The sequence below is a fragment of the Salvelinus namaycush genome, chromosome 15 (assembly GCF_016432855.1).
Source record: "Salvelinus namaycush isolate Seneca chromosome 15, SaNama_1.0, whole genome shotgun sequence".
Lineage (NCBI taxonomy): Eukaryota > Metazoa > Chordata > Actinopteri > Salmoniformes > Salmonidae > Salvelinus > Salvelinus namaycush.
The window spans coordinates 24,632,249-24,647,964 of NC_052321.1; the positions used below are offsets into that span (position 1 = coordinate 24,632,249).

Below are 15,716 nucleotides of genomic sequence, written 5' to 3' on the forward strand. Positions count from 1 at the left end.
AACCACTGATGACTAGACTTCCTTTTCTGTTAATGTAAGTGCATAGCACATTAGTAAATGCCATATTAATGACCATGTATATATTATGCTTAGCAGTTGATTTTTAGATATTAGTCTATTTTCCATATATTGTATATCATGGAAATTCATGAGGGAAAACAATGTTAAATACACACTGACACACCGGTACGCATGCAAACTGCCAAAAAGAAATGCTCCATAAACACATACTCCAACACACGTATTCCACACACACACCTCCTCCTCCCTCCCAGTTTCTCTCTGAGCCCCCCACAGGTGTTGGGTTACTCTGTAAAGCAGACTGAACCGGAGCACAAATCAGAGGGCTGTCTGTGCTCTCGCTTCCTATTTCACTTTGAAGTTTCCCTGGCTCTCAGGGACAGGGGGCACAAAGCCTGACTCGTGTGGGGGCTTTAGCACTTTTTGCTGGGGCTGTGAGTGTGGGAAAGGAGGGGGGTGAGTGTGTGCTGTCTTTGTTGCTTTGGACCTCAGTCGCTTGAGGACTATGTTAGCTTAGTAGCCAGAGACTGTAGAACCCACTGAGGGAGGCCAAGAGGAGGAGGGAGGAGTCGTTCCCCTAGTGCCCACTGAGCTGACTGACAGCCCAGGACCTGAGTGTGTGTGTGAGGAGGAAGGATTAGAGAGGGTAGGGCTACAGGTCACCCCCCCCTAGTGGAAGAGCACTGGTCACCATGGACTAGGGTCTGAGTCGACAGCTCGGCTGTTTTTCCATCTACAGCTCAGAGTGAAAATAAACAGTGACTTGCCATCTTCTGAAAAGCTGAATAGGGTCCTTGGTGGGCTTGGGCTACATCTGTACACACTTAAAAATAAAATACACCTAGAATGCTATATGGAGTGGCTACAGGTAGAGTTTCTGTATCCCACTTTGTCCTGGCTAAAAACATTTATTTCTGCCATGTGCACACTCCGTTGCCTACGTAGCTGCTGTGCTGAGTGTTCCGCTGCCTACGTAGCTGCTGTGCTGAGTGTTCCGCTGCCTACGTAGCTGCTGTGCTGAGTGTTCCGCTGCCTACGTAGCTGCTGTGCTGAGTGCTCCGCTGCCTACGTAGCTGCTGTGCTGAGTGCTCCGCTGCCTACGTAGCTGCTCCGCTGCCTACGTAGCTGCTGTGCTGAGTGCTCCACTGCCTACGTAGCTGCTGTGCTGAGTGCTCCACTGCCTACGTAGCTGCTGTGCTGAGTGCTCCGCTGCCGCTCTCACGTCCTTGGTCGCCATTTGTCTGGTCACTGGTGTAGCCTACAAATGTCATGTTGTACAAACAACTTTTCAAACTATTGCATTCCCTCAGTAGGCTATTAAGTATAAGCGTGATTTCCTACAAACTTCGTTGTACACAACTGTTCGAATTATTGCATTCCATGCCTCAGTAAACATAAGTGTGATTTCATGTTTTTTCTTTTCTTCAGGAGGGTAGTAGGCTACATGCAGCTATTTACATGTTTTACACAAAATACATTATCGACATGTTCGTACAAATTGTCAGTATTGAACAAAATCACGACAGTCTAGCGATTTCATGTTCTTCTTAGCTGTTGTTACATGCAGCATATTACTATTGCCATGATATCAGCATGGCATAAGTCTAGCACCTGTCGATACAAAATGAACACGCCCATTGTCACTCTTTTTACCAGTCCGGATACACGCTCGGCTGCCATGCAGTAAGACAGCCACGCAGTCTAATTAGCAATTGAATTATTTTTTTCATCATCATTGCAAACATTGACTAAGTTGCCAGGAGGCAGTGTTATTCTTTTCAGAAAGTATATGGCAGCAACTATAAAGATTAGCTTAACCACAAAACACTGATTTTGTTGCTTCTCAAGTGTAAGGAATGCACCCTGCTTGTGCAATGTCCATTACAACAGACTGACAGAAAAGGTTATAGCCTTCATAATATATGCTTTATAAAACCAGCAGGGTTTTTATTTCAGCTGTTCAGAAATATGAGGCAGAGACATAAGCTACATCATCATGGTTCAGAAGAGGGTAAGTTAAAAAGTGAAACGTGAAGGGAGGGGCAGCAGTTACTTAGAAAAACGAATGTGTGCGTAAAATAACATGCGCAGAACGTGATCCAGATCCTTAGCGTTGAGAAAGAGGTTGGGGGGGTGGACTGTCCCTCTTCCTCTCCCTGTAAATTAGAATGTGTTCTCAGTCAACGTGCCTGGTTAAATAAATAAAATGGGGCTGAGGGGATTCTGGAGGGCTAGAAAAACCTTGGGTGTGGGCTAAGTGTCTGGATAAAAATTAACCCATGCTCAAGAAACACTTCACATCAACGCCATTGTGTCCAGTGTAGCCTGGGTCATTTTTAAAGGCCTCACCACCTATGAAGACTGTCGATTGATCTTTACATCACATATACAGTAGCAGTGATGCTAATATAGGGATGTTGAAGGAGAGGGGATAAGACTATAGGTGCTTACATTAGGATACTGTAAACTTAGTTGCAAAATTATATTTTTAACTGATGTTTCTTCTCTCTTTCTGTTTGCAGGTATCTGAACCACGTGCGCATTACCCAGCCCCAGGACATGGTTGGAGGATACAACTCAGGACTTGTGTGTCATTGAGCCATCCAGGATGCCGTTACTGGACTGACCCAGAAACTCAGAAATATGAAGCTGTCAATTATCACAGGATTCAAATTACCCCCCTGTTTTACATTGTGGAGGGAGCTATGGACAGTGTACTTCGGTCTGAAGTCAGATCAGGATGTATATGTTGCCATTTTTGTATAATCTTATTTTTTTATTAAAAAAACAAAAACACAATGAAGCTCATTGTTGGATAAGAAAACTATTGAAACAATGCCTATTTGTGGGACCTGGATAATGGACCAGTATTTCAAATACAGTCAACACATACCTGTTTATGTTCTTTTTAGGTCAAGGCATAACCATGATTTAGATCATGTCAGCCTTATTGACACTATTATAAAATAACATGAACAGAGTTCAAAGATCAAAAATAAAATATACAATTCAAGGTCTCAGAATGAGCTCCTTGGTCAAATATATTCAATTTGTTGTCTCCTCACACTTTTGTCTCTTTGGTGCTGGTTCTTCTATGGCTTCTGAGGAGAGGACAAATGGTATTAGTATTTTCAGTCTACAGTCTTTCAGAGAGTGCATGTGTGTTGTACTGTTTAGGGTTGGGGCCAATTCAAATTAAATGTGACATTTCAAATCTTGAATTGTATTTGAATTCAATCTTCAAGTTATTGCATTGGAATTTGGACTGTTTGATATAATCTTCGGAATTTTCTATTTGTACATTTCCCAGCTAATGGAATTAATGCACTTAGTATCAAATTGACTGCAGGATTTGTTTTAAATAATTTCAACTTCTATTTCCAATACAGCTAGGCTGTCAGAACAGTGACATAAGCCTGAGGGAATTGAATTGGAATTTGTTGGATAATATTGAAGATTGAAATCTCTGAATTCAAAGACTGACCTGGAGTCTGAATTGAATTTGTGGAATTAACACCAACCCTGGTGCTGTGTGAATGAAAGCTCACCTGTCTGTGTGCTCTCTCTGCTGAAGAGAACCTCTTTGGGGATGGTGAAGCTCACACACATCATCTCCTTGTTGGGGGCCACGTTCCTCACTAGATGCACAGAGCACAGCCCCTCTAGGGAGAACCCCAGGCTGGCTGAGGCCCTTTCCACCACGTCTTTCTGGGGGTCATCCTCCTTAGAGAACCCATAGCAGTGCACCTGCGGCAGATTCACATCACAGGAAAGTCCCTGGTCCAGCAGGCCTCTGAAGGCATCCAGGAACTCCAGGGCCAAGGCAGGAAGGTTCATGACCACATGCACACTGGCTTTCCCCTTCATCATGACAGGCAGCTGCTGCTTCAGTGGCCCCTGAATGAAGTCCCTGCCATCCAGGTTAAAGGTGGTGACCTTACGCTCCACCTTGTTCAGTTTGCAGTTGTGCTGCAGCCAGCGGTGAGACTCAGGGTTGAGGTCGTTGGCCAGCACAGTGCAGCCACGGCGGGCAGCGGGGATGGCAAAAGGACCCACGCCAGCAAACACATCCAGCACAGTGTCACCGCGTTTCAGAAGGGCCACCACACGCTCATGCTCGGTGCTTAGACGAGGGTTCCAATACACACGGGAGAAATCAAACTCGTATGTCACGCCGTTCTCACGCACCTGCAACAATGAGAGGGAGGGTAAGGCAGGAATGCAATGCCCACGCCTCTGATTTCATGACAAAATATGTTTAATCAAAATCACAATCTCATAGGACTTACTTTAGCCACCATATTTTCTTCTCCAGCCATCACCTCCATCTTGAAGTTGCGGTAGGCGGAGTCGATGGTGTTGGTCTTATTGACCACACAGGTCACCCCGGGGTTCTTATCCATTATGACTTGGCCTGGAAATGGATTTGCAACAGAAGACAGGAAGACTGCATCATGTCAGTAAAACAATGAATCAGCACTATTGTTTTCCTCACACACACTTAACGTAATTCATCTGTAGCTAATTGACCACTCAGGAAATACAATCCTGGGAGCATGGTCAGGGATTCAAGAGCATAAAATACATAACCTGTCAATAGCATTACTGTTACCCATGCCTGTCTCCTGACAGATTGTATTACATTTATTGTGATGCAGAACAGTACATTATGTTTGTGGCACACTCACCTATGAGGTTTCTGTAGGGCAGCTGGTGCTCCCGCAGGTTCATGTGCGCAATGTGACCCACTCGACTAAACCCCGAGGTGACGTCCTGTCCTTCTGGCAGCACAGCGCGCAGAACCTCCTCACTCTTCAGGTTGTCATAGGTCAGCCGCAGCTCGTACCGCTGGAGCTCTTGAGGTACTCCAAATGACTGCAACGCCTCGGCCTCTGCGTCGCTGAATGAGCTGGGTGAGGAGACACTGGCAGGGTCCAGCAACAAGAGCCTCTCGTCATCGCTGCCTTCAACCTCAACCACTCTTCGTATGCCCGGGCGCTGGAGTGCCACTTTTTTCAGGCTCTTAACCAATTTATTGAGGACTTCTTTTGGCACACGCAGGGCTGGGACAATAACTGTCTGGGAGAAGACTTCTTTATCCAAACAGGTCATACCTCGGACCTCAGGAGGAGCTGTGTATAGGCTGGGATCCATCACGCTGTGTTGATGCTGCTCAAGCATCGGCTTCGAAACACTCTCAGAACAAGTTGATGCTCGGTCCGGCTGCAGGACCACTGAACACAGGGTCCGGTATCGATAGCGAGATTTCACGCAGTTTTGAGTTTGTAGTAGTGAGAAGATACTAGGAACAATCCTGCAAAGACAAATCGTAGAGGTCTCCTTAAAATATGACCTAAATATCAACCTTAGAAAAATGACAAACTAATAGATATGACAAATGATTGGCAAACAACATTGAATGATTACTTTTTGTTAATATTATTGCATGGAAAGATCATTACTTTATTCAGTAAAACCATAAACATTCAAACGCATTCCCCACCTCAACATCGCTTCTGCAGAGCACGCGCATGTTTAGACGTCATCATTAGTGGACTTGCTGTGCATTTCTATCCAATCCGCGACGAATAAAACCAGAAGCGTTTTCATGTCATATGCCCACCTCAAATCAGCTGCGAGAAGTTGCATATACAGGTCCTCATAGTGGAGTAGATTTTGTTGGTTAAAGGAAACTTTGTCTTCACCAGGCACCACGAACTGCACAGATGAGGTAGCTATTGTATTGGTTGTTGTAAGTAACATACTACTAACCTCTCGCTCGAGGGCAAATCACCCGGAGACTGAGTATCAATGTAGAAGGCACCACCGTTCACACTGATCATGATCATGGCAACGAGACCACCCCTCTCCTGGGAAATGTAAGTGAGCATTCAGCCTCTAGCCAGGAATTAAGAGGCATCAGTTTAATAATTGTGTGCTCACTTATTGGCATCCAGGATTTTCTTAACGTTTCTTTCTGCAACAGGCGTAGGATCCCTTGTATGTTCCACGGTTACATCTAGCCCACTACAATTGATTTCTAGTAGCTATGCAGTCTATATTATAAACTAGGTGGTTCTATCCCATAATGCTGATTGGCTGACACCCGTGGTATACGGTCTGATATCACGGCTATGACACTTTTTTTTACTGCTCTAATTATGTTGTTAACTCGTTTATAATAACAATAAGGCACCTCAGGGTATATGGCCAATATACCACGGCTAAGGGCTGTATCCAGGCACTCTGCGCAGCGTCATGCATAAACGGGTGGGTCTAATCCTGGATGCTGATTGGTTAAAACCGCATTCCAGCTGGTGTCTATTCCACATGTTACCACCATCTAAAGCTATGACATTGAAATGCCTATTTACTATCTCCCGTTACTTTTAGACTAGAAATTGGTTTTCAATAGTGGAGATTTGTATAAAAGTGTGGTCTGCCTGACATTTGCAACATTGTTTAAATATTGAAATTTGATCTCCAGCTGTAAAGTAAAATAGTCAAAAAGGAGGACTGGCACAGGTAGTGAACATGAATCACATGCTCAATCTGTGCAATTCTATTTCACATGACAAATTTAGTTCCACTTGCATTGTCTCTCTCAGCACTTTGGGAATCATGCACATTCATCTCATGCTGTTTGTCATTGCAAGTCCACATTTTACAGTGGTTTGGCCCCAGGGAGTTACAGTACACAACCCACTAGAATTCATGTTTTTTTTTTTTATTCTCGAGTAAACAGATGGTGACTGTTAGGCTACATATTTCTTTGCTGTTCTCGATGTGTGGCCATTCCACTTTAACGGAATTAGGCTGAAACTTTCAACGTTTTAACAAATCATAACTGCACTAGGACTACTTTGAACAACTTACACAGAAAATCTTACAAAAACACATTTACTGGAAGAACTGTACAGATGCAAAGTTTGGTAACAGAATTACAGTAAAATCTCCCTCCGTATTAAGATTCAAAGATGTCTGCAGGAAGAATGGGGTGTCAGCAATGAACTGCCTAAACATCAGACTGTTACCAAGGTTACCCCATGGATATTCAGTTTAAAAGAAGTCTGCCTAAAAAGAGTCTCTATAAGCCAGCATGTTGAGTAAAATGATATTTACTTACTTTACTGGTTTTCTGTGCTGTTGGTCTTTTTGATGGTAGGAGGTGGAGATGGGGTATCCCCAGGAAAGTGTTGTTTACCCAACATTTTGTGGCGCCAATAGGTTCTGTAGCTTGTATTTTCAATCTCCTGACGTGTTGCACGTGATGCACAATAAGTAAACAATAACCGAACGTAGTTGACCGACGCACGTTTCCTCACAATCAGCTGGAAGTGTTTGTGAAATTTCCCAGCTGATTGTGTGGGACGATGTTCGGTTAGGCTCATCTATCTATATAGTGTTTATCACGTGTGAATTGCGTCGGTATTGAAAATAGAAAACCGGAAATACAAATCAATATACAGACCAGCCTACTGACTGTTAGGTTGATAACACTTCCTAGTGGTTATTTTGTCTCAGATTACCTCCGACATAGGGACAAATTCCGAGTACAGTACATTTAAATGACTTTTCTTTAACATTCTGACTTGTAATGGGTCTGCTCGGGAATGCAAAGCCTATATGTTAGAGACGAAAGTGTAAGTTTTTAATGATAGGATTCTAAAAGAGGCTAGGCTAAGACATGACTCCTTGAGTTTGAAAACATTTATTTAGGTTATTAAACTACAGTAACTGAAGTGGATTTACACCCAGTGACAGAATTACAGTAACAGAATTATCTCTTGGGTCCCTGATCTTTACTATACATAAATGCATAATTGTGGATATAAATATCATTCTCTTCATGGTGATGTATCCTAAATAGGTACACAAAGGTAGAAATATGCAATATTGCATTTATGGGTATTATTCTACATACTGGCTATTAGTTTGAGGTCCGCCACCAAACTAGACCAAATTTGGTTGGTCCGGATCGGACCAAATCTGAACCAATCATAGATGTCCAAACTTGTGAAACATAGACATCACAGTACAGCATATTAGAGTTCAGCACATCACAGTACATTATACTGTACTCTAGTGTGCTCTACTGTACTGAACTCTACTTTTCTTTACTGTGGTGTCCAAACATGTGAAACATAGACGTCTATGATTGGTTCAGATTTGGTCCATTCACCAATCGTGGACGTCTATATTTGGGCCAAATCAAGGCCGGTTTGGACCAGCCCAAAAAACGATGTCTGTGGACGTTGAAATCTAGGCCAGGGTCGACTGACCAAATTTAAAATACTTTTCAACGTCCATGGACATCCAGTGTCGGTGGGTGCGGATGCTGGTTACAGTAAATGGAAAGAGAGGGGGCTCATGAGTAGGAGTCGGTAAGACCCGGGAGATGTAACATTAACTGGAGAGAGGGAGGGTTGTCCATACTCTTTTCACACTCGCTTTGACCACGACAGAAAGAGAAAGAAAACAGTTATGAGCTGAACATAACAGTATGCCAGTGGAAGGGAGAACAGTAGCAGGTGACCAAACCATGGCTTGTGACTACTATGATTCCCCATTGTAACACATTTAATTACAGTAATTCCGTTACTGATTTTTCAGTTATTCTGTTACCAAGTTGGTAACAGAATTACAAGTTTTAATCACTTAATTCATAAACAAAAATGGATATCAGAAAAACACTAACACATTTGTAGGTCTACCTTTACTTGTTACTTCTGTAAACTTTCCTTATCCTCCCTCCTCATGCGGTAGAGAAATTAGAAAATATCTTTAAAAAAACATTTCCTTGTGCATTGAAATTCCTTTACCAAAACCCAACATATCTTTAAATTCTAAGACTTTTTGTGGTAGCTGTTTCCTAAGACTCCTTTTCAATCTGTTTGACTAGAAATCAAAGCCATTACTTATGCCTCATTTTTAAGATAAAATGTATATATGCCTTCATTTCACAAAATGTAAAGGCTCTTAGCTTTCATTTGTCACCCAATTTTATATGTTCCTATGAACTTCCCATGTTGCTGCTCATGGGACCTTTTACATGGAAATTACCTGATAAACATGATTTATTTATCACGCATCCCACTGTAAAGTGAACCCTAGAGTTATTGACAAGACAAATAATGACCCCTAATATGAGGTCAAGCATTGCAACATAAGTCTTTAAAATGACTGACGGTTACTCGTTATGATGACTGATTACAGGCCTACAAGGGAAGTGGAGCACCTCAGACATTTCAGTGCAGCACAGAGGGTGCCTCCTCTAGCTAGTTCACATATCTCCTCTTGTAGTCAAGGCTAAGGGAACTCTGTCATAAAGATCTGTTGTGAAGGCCTATGTCAAAATGCCGATCACTCTTAGAGAGCACTACAGGTCCACTACTGCATACTCTGATAACCCCAAACATCCCCTGCATTATTAGTCTGATGTATATTTAGCCCTCCTGATGTAATAATAGCGCACTTCCTATCCACCACTGCTGGAACCATGACTATATCAGATCCAATAACTCATAGGTTAATCCAGACTCATACTCTGGTTTGCTTTGACATTGACACCAGGGTTGTGGCTGGATCTCCAGGATATCCCCTATTAGAGGCCAAACCGAACCAGGCATCATCGTCAATATACCCAGCTCTGGCAGCTGTCCTGCAGGCTCGGGCTCAAATCCACTCTCCTCATGTCCTATTCCATTCACTGGTCCTACACTACATTCCACTGCAGTGTTCTCATCACAGTAGCACAGTGGGTCTCAGAAAGCTTTCCTCTAAATTTATTCACTTCCTGGATTATGTTAGAATTTGACATTGTTCTTTCAAGTAATAGTACGTTATTTTATAGTGAGCTGATTGATTTGACTGAGCTATCCATATGTTTACCCCCCCCACCCCCTTTCTCTTCTGTCTCTCTCTCATAATCTATTATCTCTCCAGAGGAGGCAAGGGCTAAAGGGGCCTCCTTCCCCTCATCTGTCTTCAATCTGATGAAGGCCATCATGGGCAGTGCCATCCTGGACCTGGCCTACGCAATGGCCAACACCAGTATAGTGGGCTTCTGGTGAGTAGAACAGATGGAAGCATATTTTAAAGTTAAAATATGGAGCTGCCCCCTAACTCCTTCGTTTTGTGCTCACTACTCAGCTCTTTCTCTAGAAGCTCCACGCCTCTACACCTATCTCCTTTAGTAGCGAAATGATAACTATAGATTGTTCTAGACGTAGTAATTTGAGCTGCAGAGACCGAGTGGACAGGAGTCAGTATTCACATCAGTGTGTCACTTTGATGTGAATGTGGTGAATATTGACTCCTGTCCACTTGGTCTCTGCAGTTGCTGCTAGTGTCCAGTCTGGCAGCTTACTCTATACACCTCCTACTGATGCTGTGTGATCTAACAGGTGAGTTGGCATTCAGATCTCCACTCAAACATCAGTTGAATTTCATTAGGCTGCCGCTGTGTAATGTCCATTTAGCTCTTTAAAAAAAGTTTTAATATTTTGTATTTTTTTTATTTGTTTCTTATTCACTCTATATATGAACAACAACATAGATGCACACAAACAGTGACTACATCTCATCTGCCCAGACCTGCATGCTCACCCCCCATCCCTAGTGCCTCCATTATTGTTTGCCACTTGGCCTTAAATTGTAACAATTTGTATTTCTCGGTCACCCATGCTATTTCATTATTTCAATACTAAATCATTAGATGTTTTCATTGTGTTAATGATGGAGCTTTGATTTTCAAGTTTTTAGTATGCGTATTTTCAAGATGATGATGAGAAGAGAATCGTCCAGACTATTGGGTATCTCACGACACCCCCATATGCCATGTCTTGAAATATGCAGACAGACGGATATTTGTTTTTTACATTGTAATACTTCTGTCACCCAACTTTCTAGCTCCGCCCACAACTTCCGGAATTTATAGCATTCCTAGAATGCATGGATTATTGAGTTATTAGTTTTACATTTAGGACATGACTATGCCGTTGTGCTGTAGAATTTGTGAGTTTTGTCTCTTGTATAATACCTTCTATACTTCAGTTTATACTGTATTTTCGTTAGTTATGCTCCAATCAGTTATTCTTAAGTCTTGGTTCCAATAATTCATATTTTTTTCCGAAGAGATTGTCAGTTAGATATGTTCTCTGCAAGGTTTTGTGTATCTTCCCTATCATATGAACATACTTTTCGGACTCAAATAAGATTCCCTCAAGGTTGCTTTGATGTCCAAAAGATTTCAAATCTACATTTCATGATAAGTTGCATATATTTGAAACTATCTACATTGGTCAGTCCAAAATTACTTTTTAATTTTGTCATCCAGATAAATGTATTTCCTGTTACCAAGTCATTTACAGTTTCTATGCCTTTAGTCTTCCTTGTGGACCAATTTATTGTTGAATTGTGAAAAGCGATCCAAGGATTGTTCCATAGGGTTGTGTTTTTAGGACTGATATTGGTTCTTGTAGAATACGTTTCATTTTCTTCCATATTGTTATAGTGTTCTTAACTATGAAGTTAATGTTTTTATCTTGATCCTCTGAAAATAAACCTGTAAAAAGATTCTGGAGATGAGCATCTTCAGTATGTAGGTGGGTTTCCCGGGTGGCGCAGTGGTCTAGGGCACTGCATCGCAGTGCTAGCTGCGCCACCAGAGTCTCTGGGTTCGCGCCCAGGCTGGGCTGGGTTCGCGCCCAGGCTCTGTCGCAGCCGGCCGCAACCGGGAGGTCCGTGGGGCGACGCACAATTGGCATAGCGTCGTCCGGGTTAGGGAGGGTTTGGCCGGTAGGGATATCCTTGTCTCAGTATGTAAAATGTAATAAAAATGTATGCACTCTACTAAGTCGCTCTGGATAAGAGCGTCTGCTAAATGACTAAAATGTAATGTAAATGTAATGTACCCATTGTTCCCATTTGGTGCATTTAACTATATGTAAAAGCCTTTGTTAGCGAGTTGATACAATTCCAAGTCTGGAAAGTTTAAACCCTCAGACTTAGGAAGATGTGAGATATGACTTTTATTTGCCCATATAAAGTCTTATGACCGAGTATACTTTTTTTAAAGAATGTCTTCGGTGGGGTAATTGGTAATACCGAAAATAAATACAAAAAATTTGTCAGCCATGCCATTCTACAGAGGTTTATTCTACTTGGAAGATTTTAATTTAATTAGATCTGCTTTCATATTGTTGAGTAATGGAATATTTATTTATGTTTGTTACTTATTAAGCATCCTAAGTTTTCAATATTTTTTGTGGTCCACTTAAAGGATTGCTGTAGATCGTCAGTTATTATTTTTCCTATTGCCATTATTTAGTTTTTTCCACCTTTATTTTATATCCTGAGATTTCTTTATTATTATGAAAATATTTTCATAAAATGTATTTCAGCTGGAAAGGTGAAAGCTTCCAAAGTTTTGAATAGAAAAGTCCATTCAAGATGGTTGAAAGTCTTTTCAGCATGAACAGCCATTTATTGATAAATCTGTCTTGTTTGTTTGCGTATTGTATTAAACTGAAACATGTTATTGTATTTGTTTGTAAGTGTCTATTTTTAATAAACCCTGTTTGATAACAGTGCATTTGGAAAGTATTCAGACCACTTGACTTCTTACACATTTTGTTACGTTACAGCCTTATTCCAAAATTGGGTCCTCAGATCCTCAAAAGGTTCTACAGCTGCAACATCGAGAGCATCCTGACTGGTTGCATCACTGCCTGGTACGGCAATTGCTCGGCCTCCGACCGCAAGGCACTACAGAGGGTAGTGCGCCCGGCCCAGTACATCACTGGGGCAAAGCTGCCTGCCATCCAGGACCTCTACACCAGGCGGTGTCAGAGGAAGGCCCTAAAAATTGTCAAAGACCCCAGCCACCCCAGTCATAGACTGTTCTCTCTACTACCGCATGGCAAGCGGTACCGGAGTGCCAAGTCTAGGACAAAAAGGCTTCTCAACAGTTTTTACCCCCAAGCCATAAGACTCCTGAACAGGTAATCAAATGGCTACCCCCCCCCCCCCACCCCCACCCCTCTTTTACGCTGCTGCTACTCTCTGTTTATCATATATGCATAGTCACTTTAACTATACATTCATGTACATACTACCTCAATTGGCCCGACCAACCGGTGCCTGTATATAGCCTCGCTACTGTATATATAGCCTCTCTACTGTTATTTTTCACTGTCTTTTTTACTGTTGTTTTTATTTCTTTACTTACCTATTGTTCACCTAATACCTTTTTTTTGCACTGTTCGTTAGAGCCTGCAAGTAAGCGTTTCACTGTAAGGTCTACACCTGTTGTATTCGGCGCACGTGACAAAAACTTTGATTTTAAATTGATACAATTATTTTTCCTACCTTGATCTACACACACTACCCCAAAATGACAAGGCAAACAGGTTTATGGAAAGTTTTGCAATTTAAAAATATATATAATTACATAAGTATTCAGACCCTTTGCTATGAGACTTGAAATTGTGCTGAGGTGCATCGTGTTTCCATGGATCATCCTTGAGATGTTTCTACAACTTGATTGGAGTCCATCTGTGGTAAAGTCAATTGATTGGACATGATTTGGAAAGGCACACACCTGTCTATATAAGGTCCCACAGTTGACTGTGTATGTCAGAGCAAAAACCAAGCCATGAGGTCGAAGGAATTGTCCATAGAGCTCTGAGACAAGATTGTGTCGAGACACAGATCTGGGGGAGGGTACCAAAACATTTCTGCAGCATTGAAGGTCCCCAAGAACACAGTGGCCTAGATTCTTAAATGGAAGAAGTTTGGAACCACCTAGACTCTTCCTAGAGCTGGCCGCACGGCCAAACTGAGCAATCGGGGGAGAAGGCCCTTGGTCAGGGAGGTGACCAAGAACCTGGTGGTTACTCTGACAGTGCTCCAGAGTTCCTCTGTGGAGATGAGAGAACCTTCCAGAAGGACAACCATCTCTGCAGCACTCCACCAATCACGCTTGGAGTTTGCCAAAAGGCACTGTGGCAAAGAAGGGGGCTGAGTGATAAATGGCAGATATGTGAGGGCAGAACTAATAAATGGGCTCTGCCCTCACACTAAAATGGCAACCCCGACCAGAACTACAGATCACAAAATGGCCGACCGCCAAAACTACAATTCCCAAAAGCAAGGGGAATACTCAGATAAGGGGTCAAGACATACCTGGAAGATATTGCCATGTGTGACCTGGACTGTTTGGACTTACCTGTTGGCGTTTGGACCTGGACCTACCGAGAACCCGATTCGTGTACTGAACCCTGCTATCCTTGACGGCCGGAGAAACCAACAGAGGTACTGTCCTGTTCGAAAGAACTCTGTCTGGTGTGATTTTGGTGACGGTCTCCCTCTTAATTTGTGACAAACTTTCCTAACCTTGAAGAGGTTTGTCACACGTGGTGGAGAATGCGGTCAAAGTGTGGTCTGAAGTGGATAAAAGGGACTAACCGTACCGCTGGTTAGGTAGGGGGAAAAAAAAAAATGTTAAGTTGGCACTCCAAAGCTGAGTCAGGTTTTTTTGTGGCTTTGTTTGGTTTGTACTTTTTGCTCAGGGAAAATGAGTATGGAGGGAGTCATACAAGCAGCGGCAGCCCAACGAGGCAACTAGAGCTCAACAAATAGCTCATCAGGATGCAATGCCAATGTATCAGGACACATTACAGGTCCAGCACCGCACCAATAAGCTGCTCATCGAGGAGCAAGAGAGAAACACCCGGGAGATAAGAGAAGGTCTAAAGAGGCTAGCGGCCCAAATTGGGGCTCAGTTACCAGCTGTAAATACCCAGAGGCGGGCCAATCATTTTCTTTAAAAATGACAAGGCAGGACGATGTGGAAGCATACGTCACCACCTTTGAAAGGACAGCAGAGAGGGAGAAGTGGCCGAAACAAGAATGGGCAGGGCTTCTGGCACCATACCTGGCTGGAGACGCTCAAAAAGCGTATTTCGACCTGGAGTTGAAAGATGCACAGGATTACGATAAAAGGAGAGATTCTGACTAGACTGGGTGTGACCGATACCCTGAGGGCACATCGCTTCTACCAGTGGGCCTACAGACCTGCCCCCCCCCCCCCCCCCCCATTCTCCTAGCCTGGGCGAACCAGCGTACAGGGTGAGACTGTTCCAGCATTGGGAGGGGGAAGAGAGCAGCGTGGGGCCGTGAGGAAAGAATCAGACTGGGGGCGAGACACTACGGGAAAAAGCCGGAAACTGGGACTGGGACCCTGTTGTCTGTTACAATTGTAATTGATTGGGACATATTGTAGCATACTGCCCTATTAGAGAGGAGCCAATGCAATGTAACCTCGGTGAAAAAGAAGGAACTTATATATTGTATGCATGTCCTGTGGTAACCACTGTACTTGAAAGACCAAGAAACAAACATATGTGCATGGTGAAGGTTGAAGGGAAAGAGGTTGCAGCCCTGCTTGATTCCGGCAGTATTTTAACTTTGGTCGTTGCAAACCTAGTGCCGACTCATAAACTGGATATATGTCAGGATGTCAGTGTTACGTGCATTCATGGGAATACCCGCCCGTACCCCACAGCCTTAATGAGCATACAAACCGAGGACGGGCTGCTGGATTATGAGGTCGGCGTGGTCCCAAAATTGCTATATGATGTAATACTGGGTAGATACTTTCCTAACTTTGCGAAGCTAGGCCAAAAGAACGG

The 15,716-nt window shown here is 43.0% G+C and overlaps 1 protein-coding gene and 1 long non-coding RNA gene across 3 annotated transcripts in view; one reads left to right on the top strand and one right to left on the bottom strand.

Annotated features, from left to right (window-relative positions):
* The window catches only part of LOC120060343, a 75,297-nt gene extending 72,061 nt beyond the window's left edge, over nucleotides 1-3,236 (top strand). Inside the window, exon 7 of the long non-coding RNA XR_005478219.1 lies at nucleotides 2,544-3,236. This is a non-coding gene — a long non-coding RNA (uncharacterized LOC120060343). The remainder of the gene's footprint in view (nucleotides 1-2,543) is intronic.
* Nucleotides 1,929-5,539, bottom strand: LOC120060342 (tRNA (guanine(37)-N1)-methyltransferase-like). 2 transcript variants are annotated; one of them, XM_039009564.1, is made up of 5 exons: nucleotides 5,525-5,539; nucleotides 4,710-5,335; nucleotides 4,311-4,435; nucleotides 3,570-4,209; nucleotides 1,929-3,122 (listed from the first exon to the last, which is right to left on the bottom strand). In XM_039009564.1, the coding sequence occupies exons 1-5, from the start codon at nucleotides 5,530-5,532 to the stop codon at nucleotides 3,067-3,069; spliced, it is 1,455 nt and encodes a 484-aa protein (XP_038865492.1). In that variant the 5' UTR covers nucleotides 5,533-5,539; the 3' UTR covers nucleotides 1,929-3,066. The 2 variants fall into 2 exon arrangements, with proteins under 2 accessions (XP_038865492.1, XP_038865493.1); XM_039009565.1 differs by having other exon boundaries at nucleotides 5,484-5,534.
* Nucleotides 5,540-15,716: the final 10,177 nt, after the last annotated feature.

Bases quoted from the DNA above. Each gene is read 5' to 3' on its own strand.
- LOC120060342 (XM_039009564.1), bottom strand. The intron at 4,210-4,310 runs GTAAGTCCTATG...TCATTGTTGCAG, and splicing joins AAGAAAATATGGTGGCTAAA to GTGCGTGAGAACGGCGTGAC. The intron at 3,123-3,569 runs GTGAGCTTTCAT...TCCTCTCCTCAG, and splicing joins CAGAGAGAGCACACAGACAG to AAGCCATAGAAGAACCAGCA.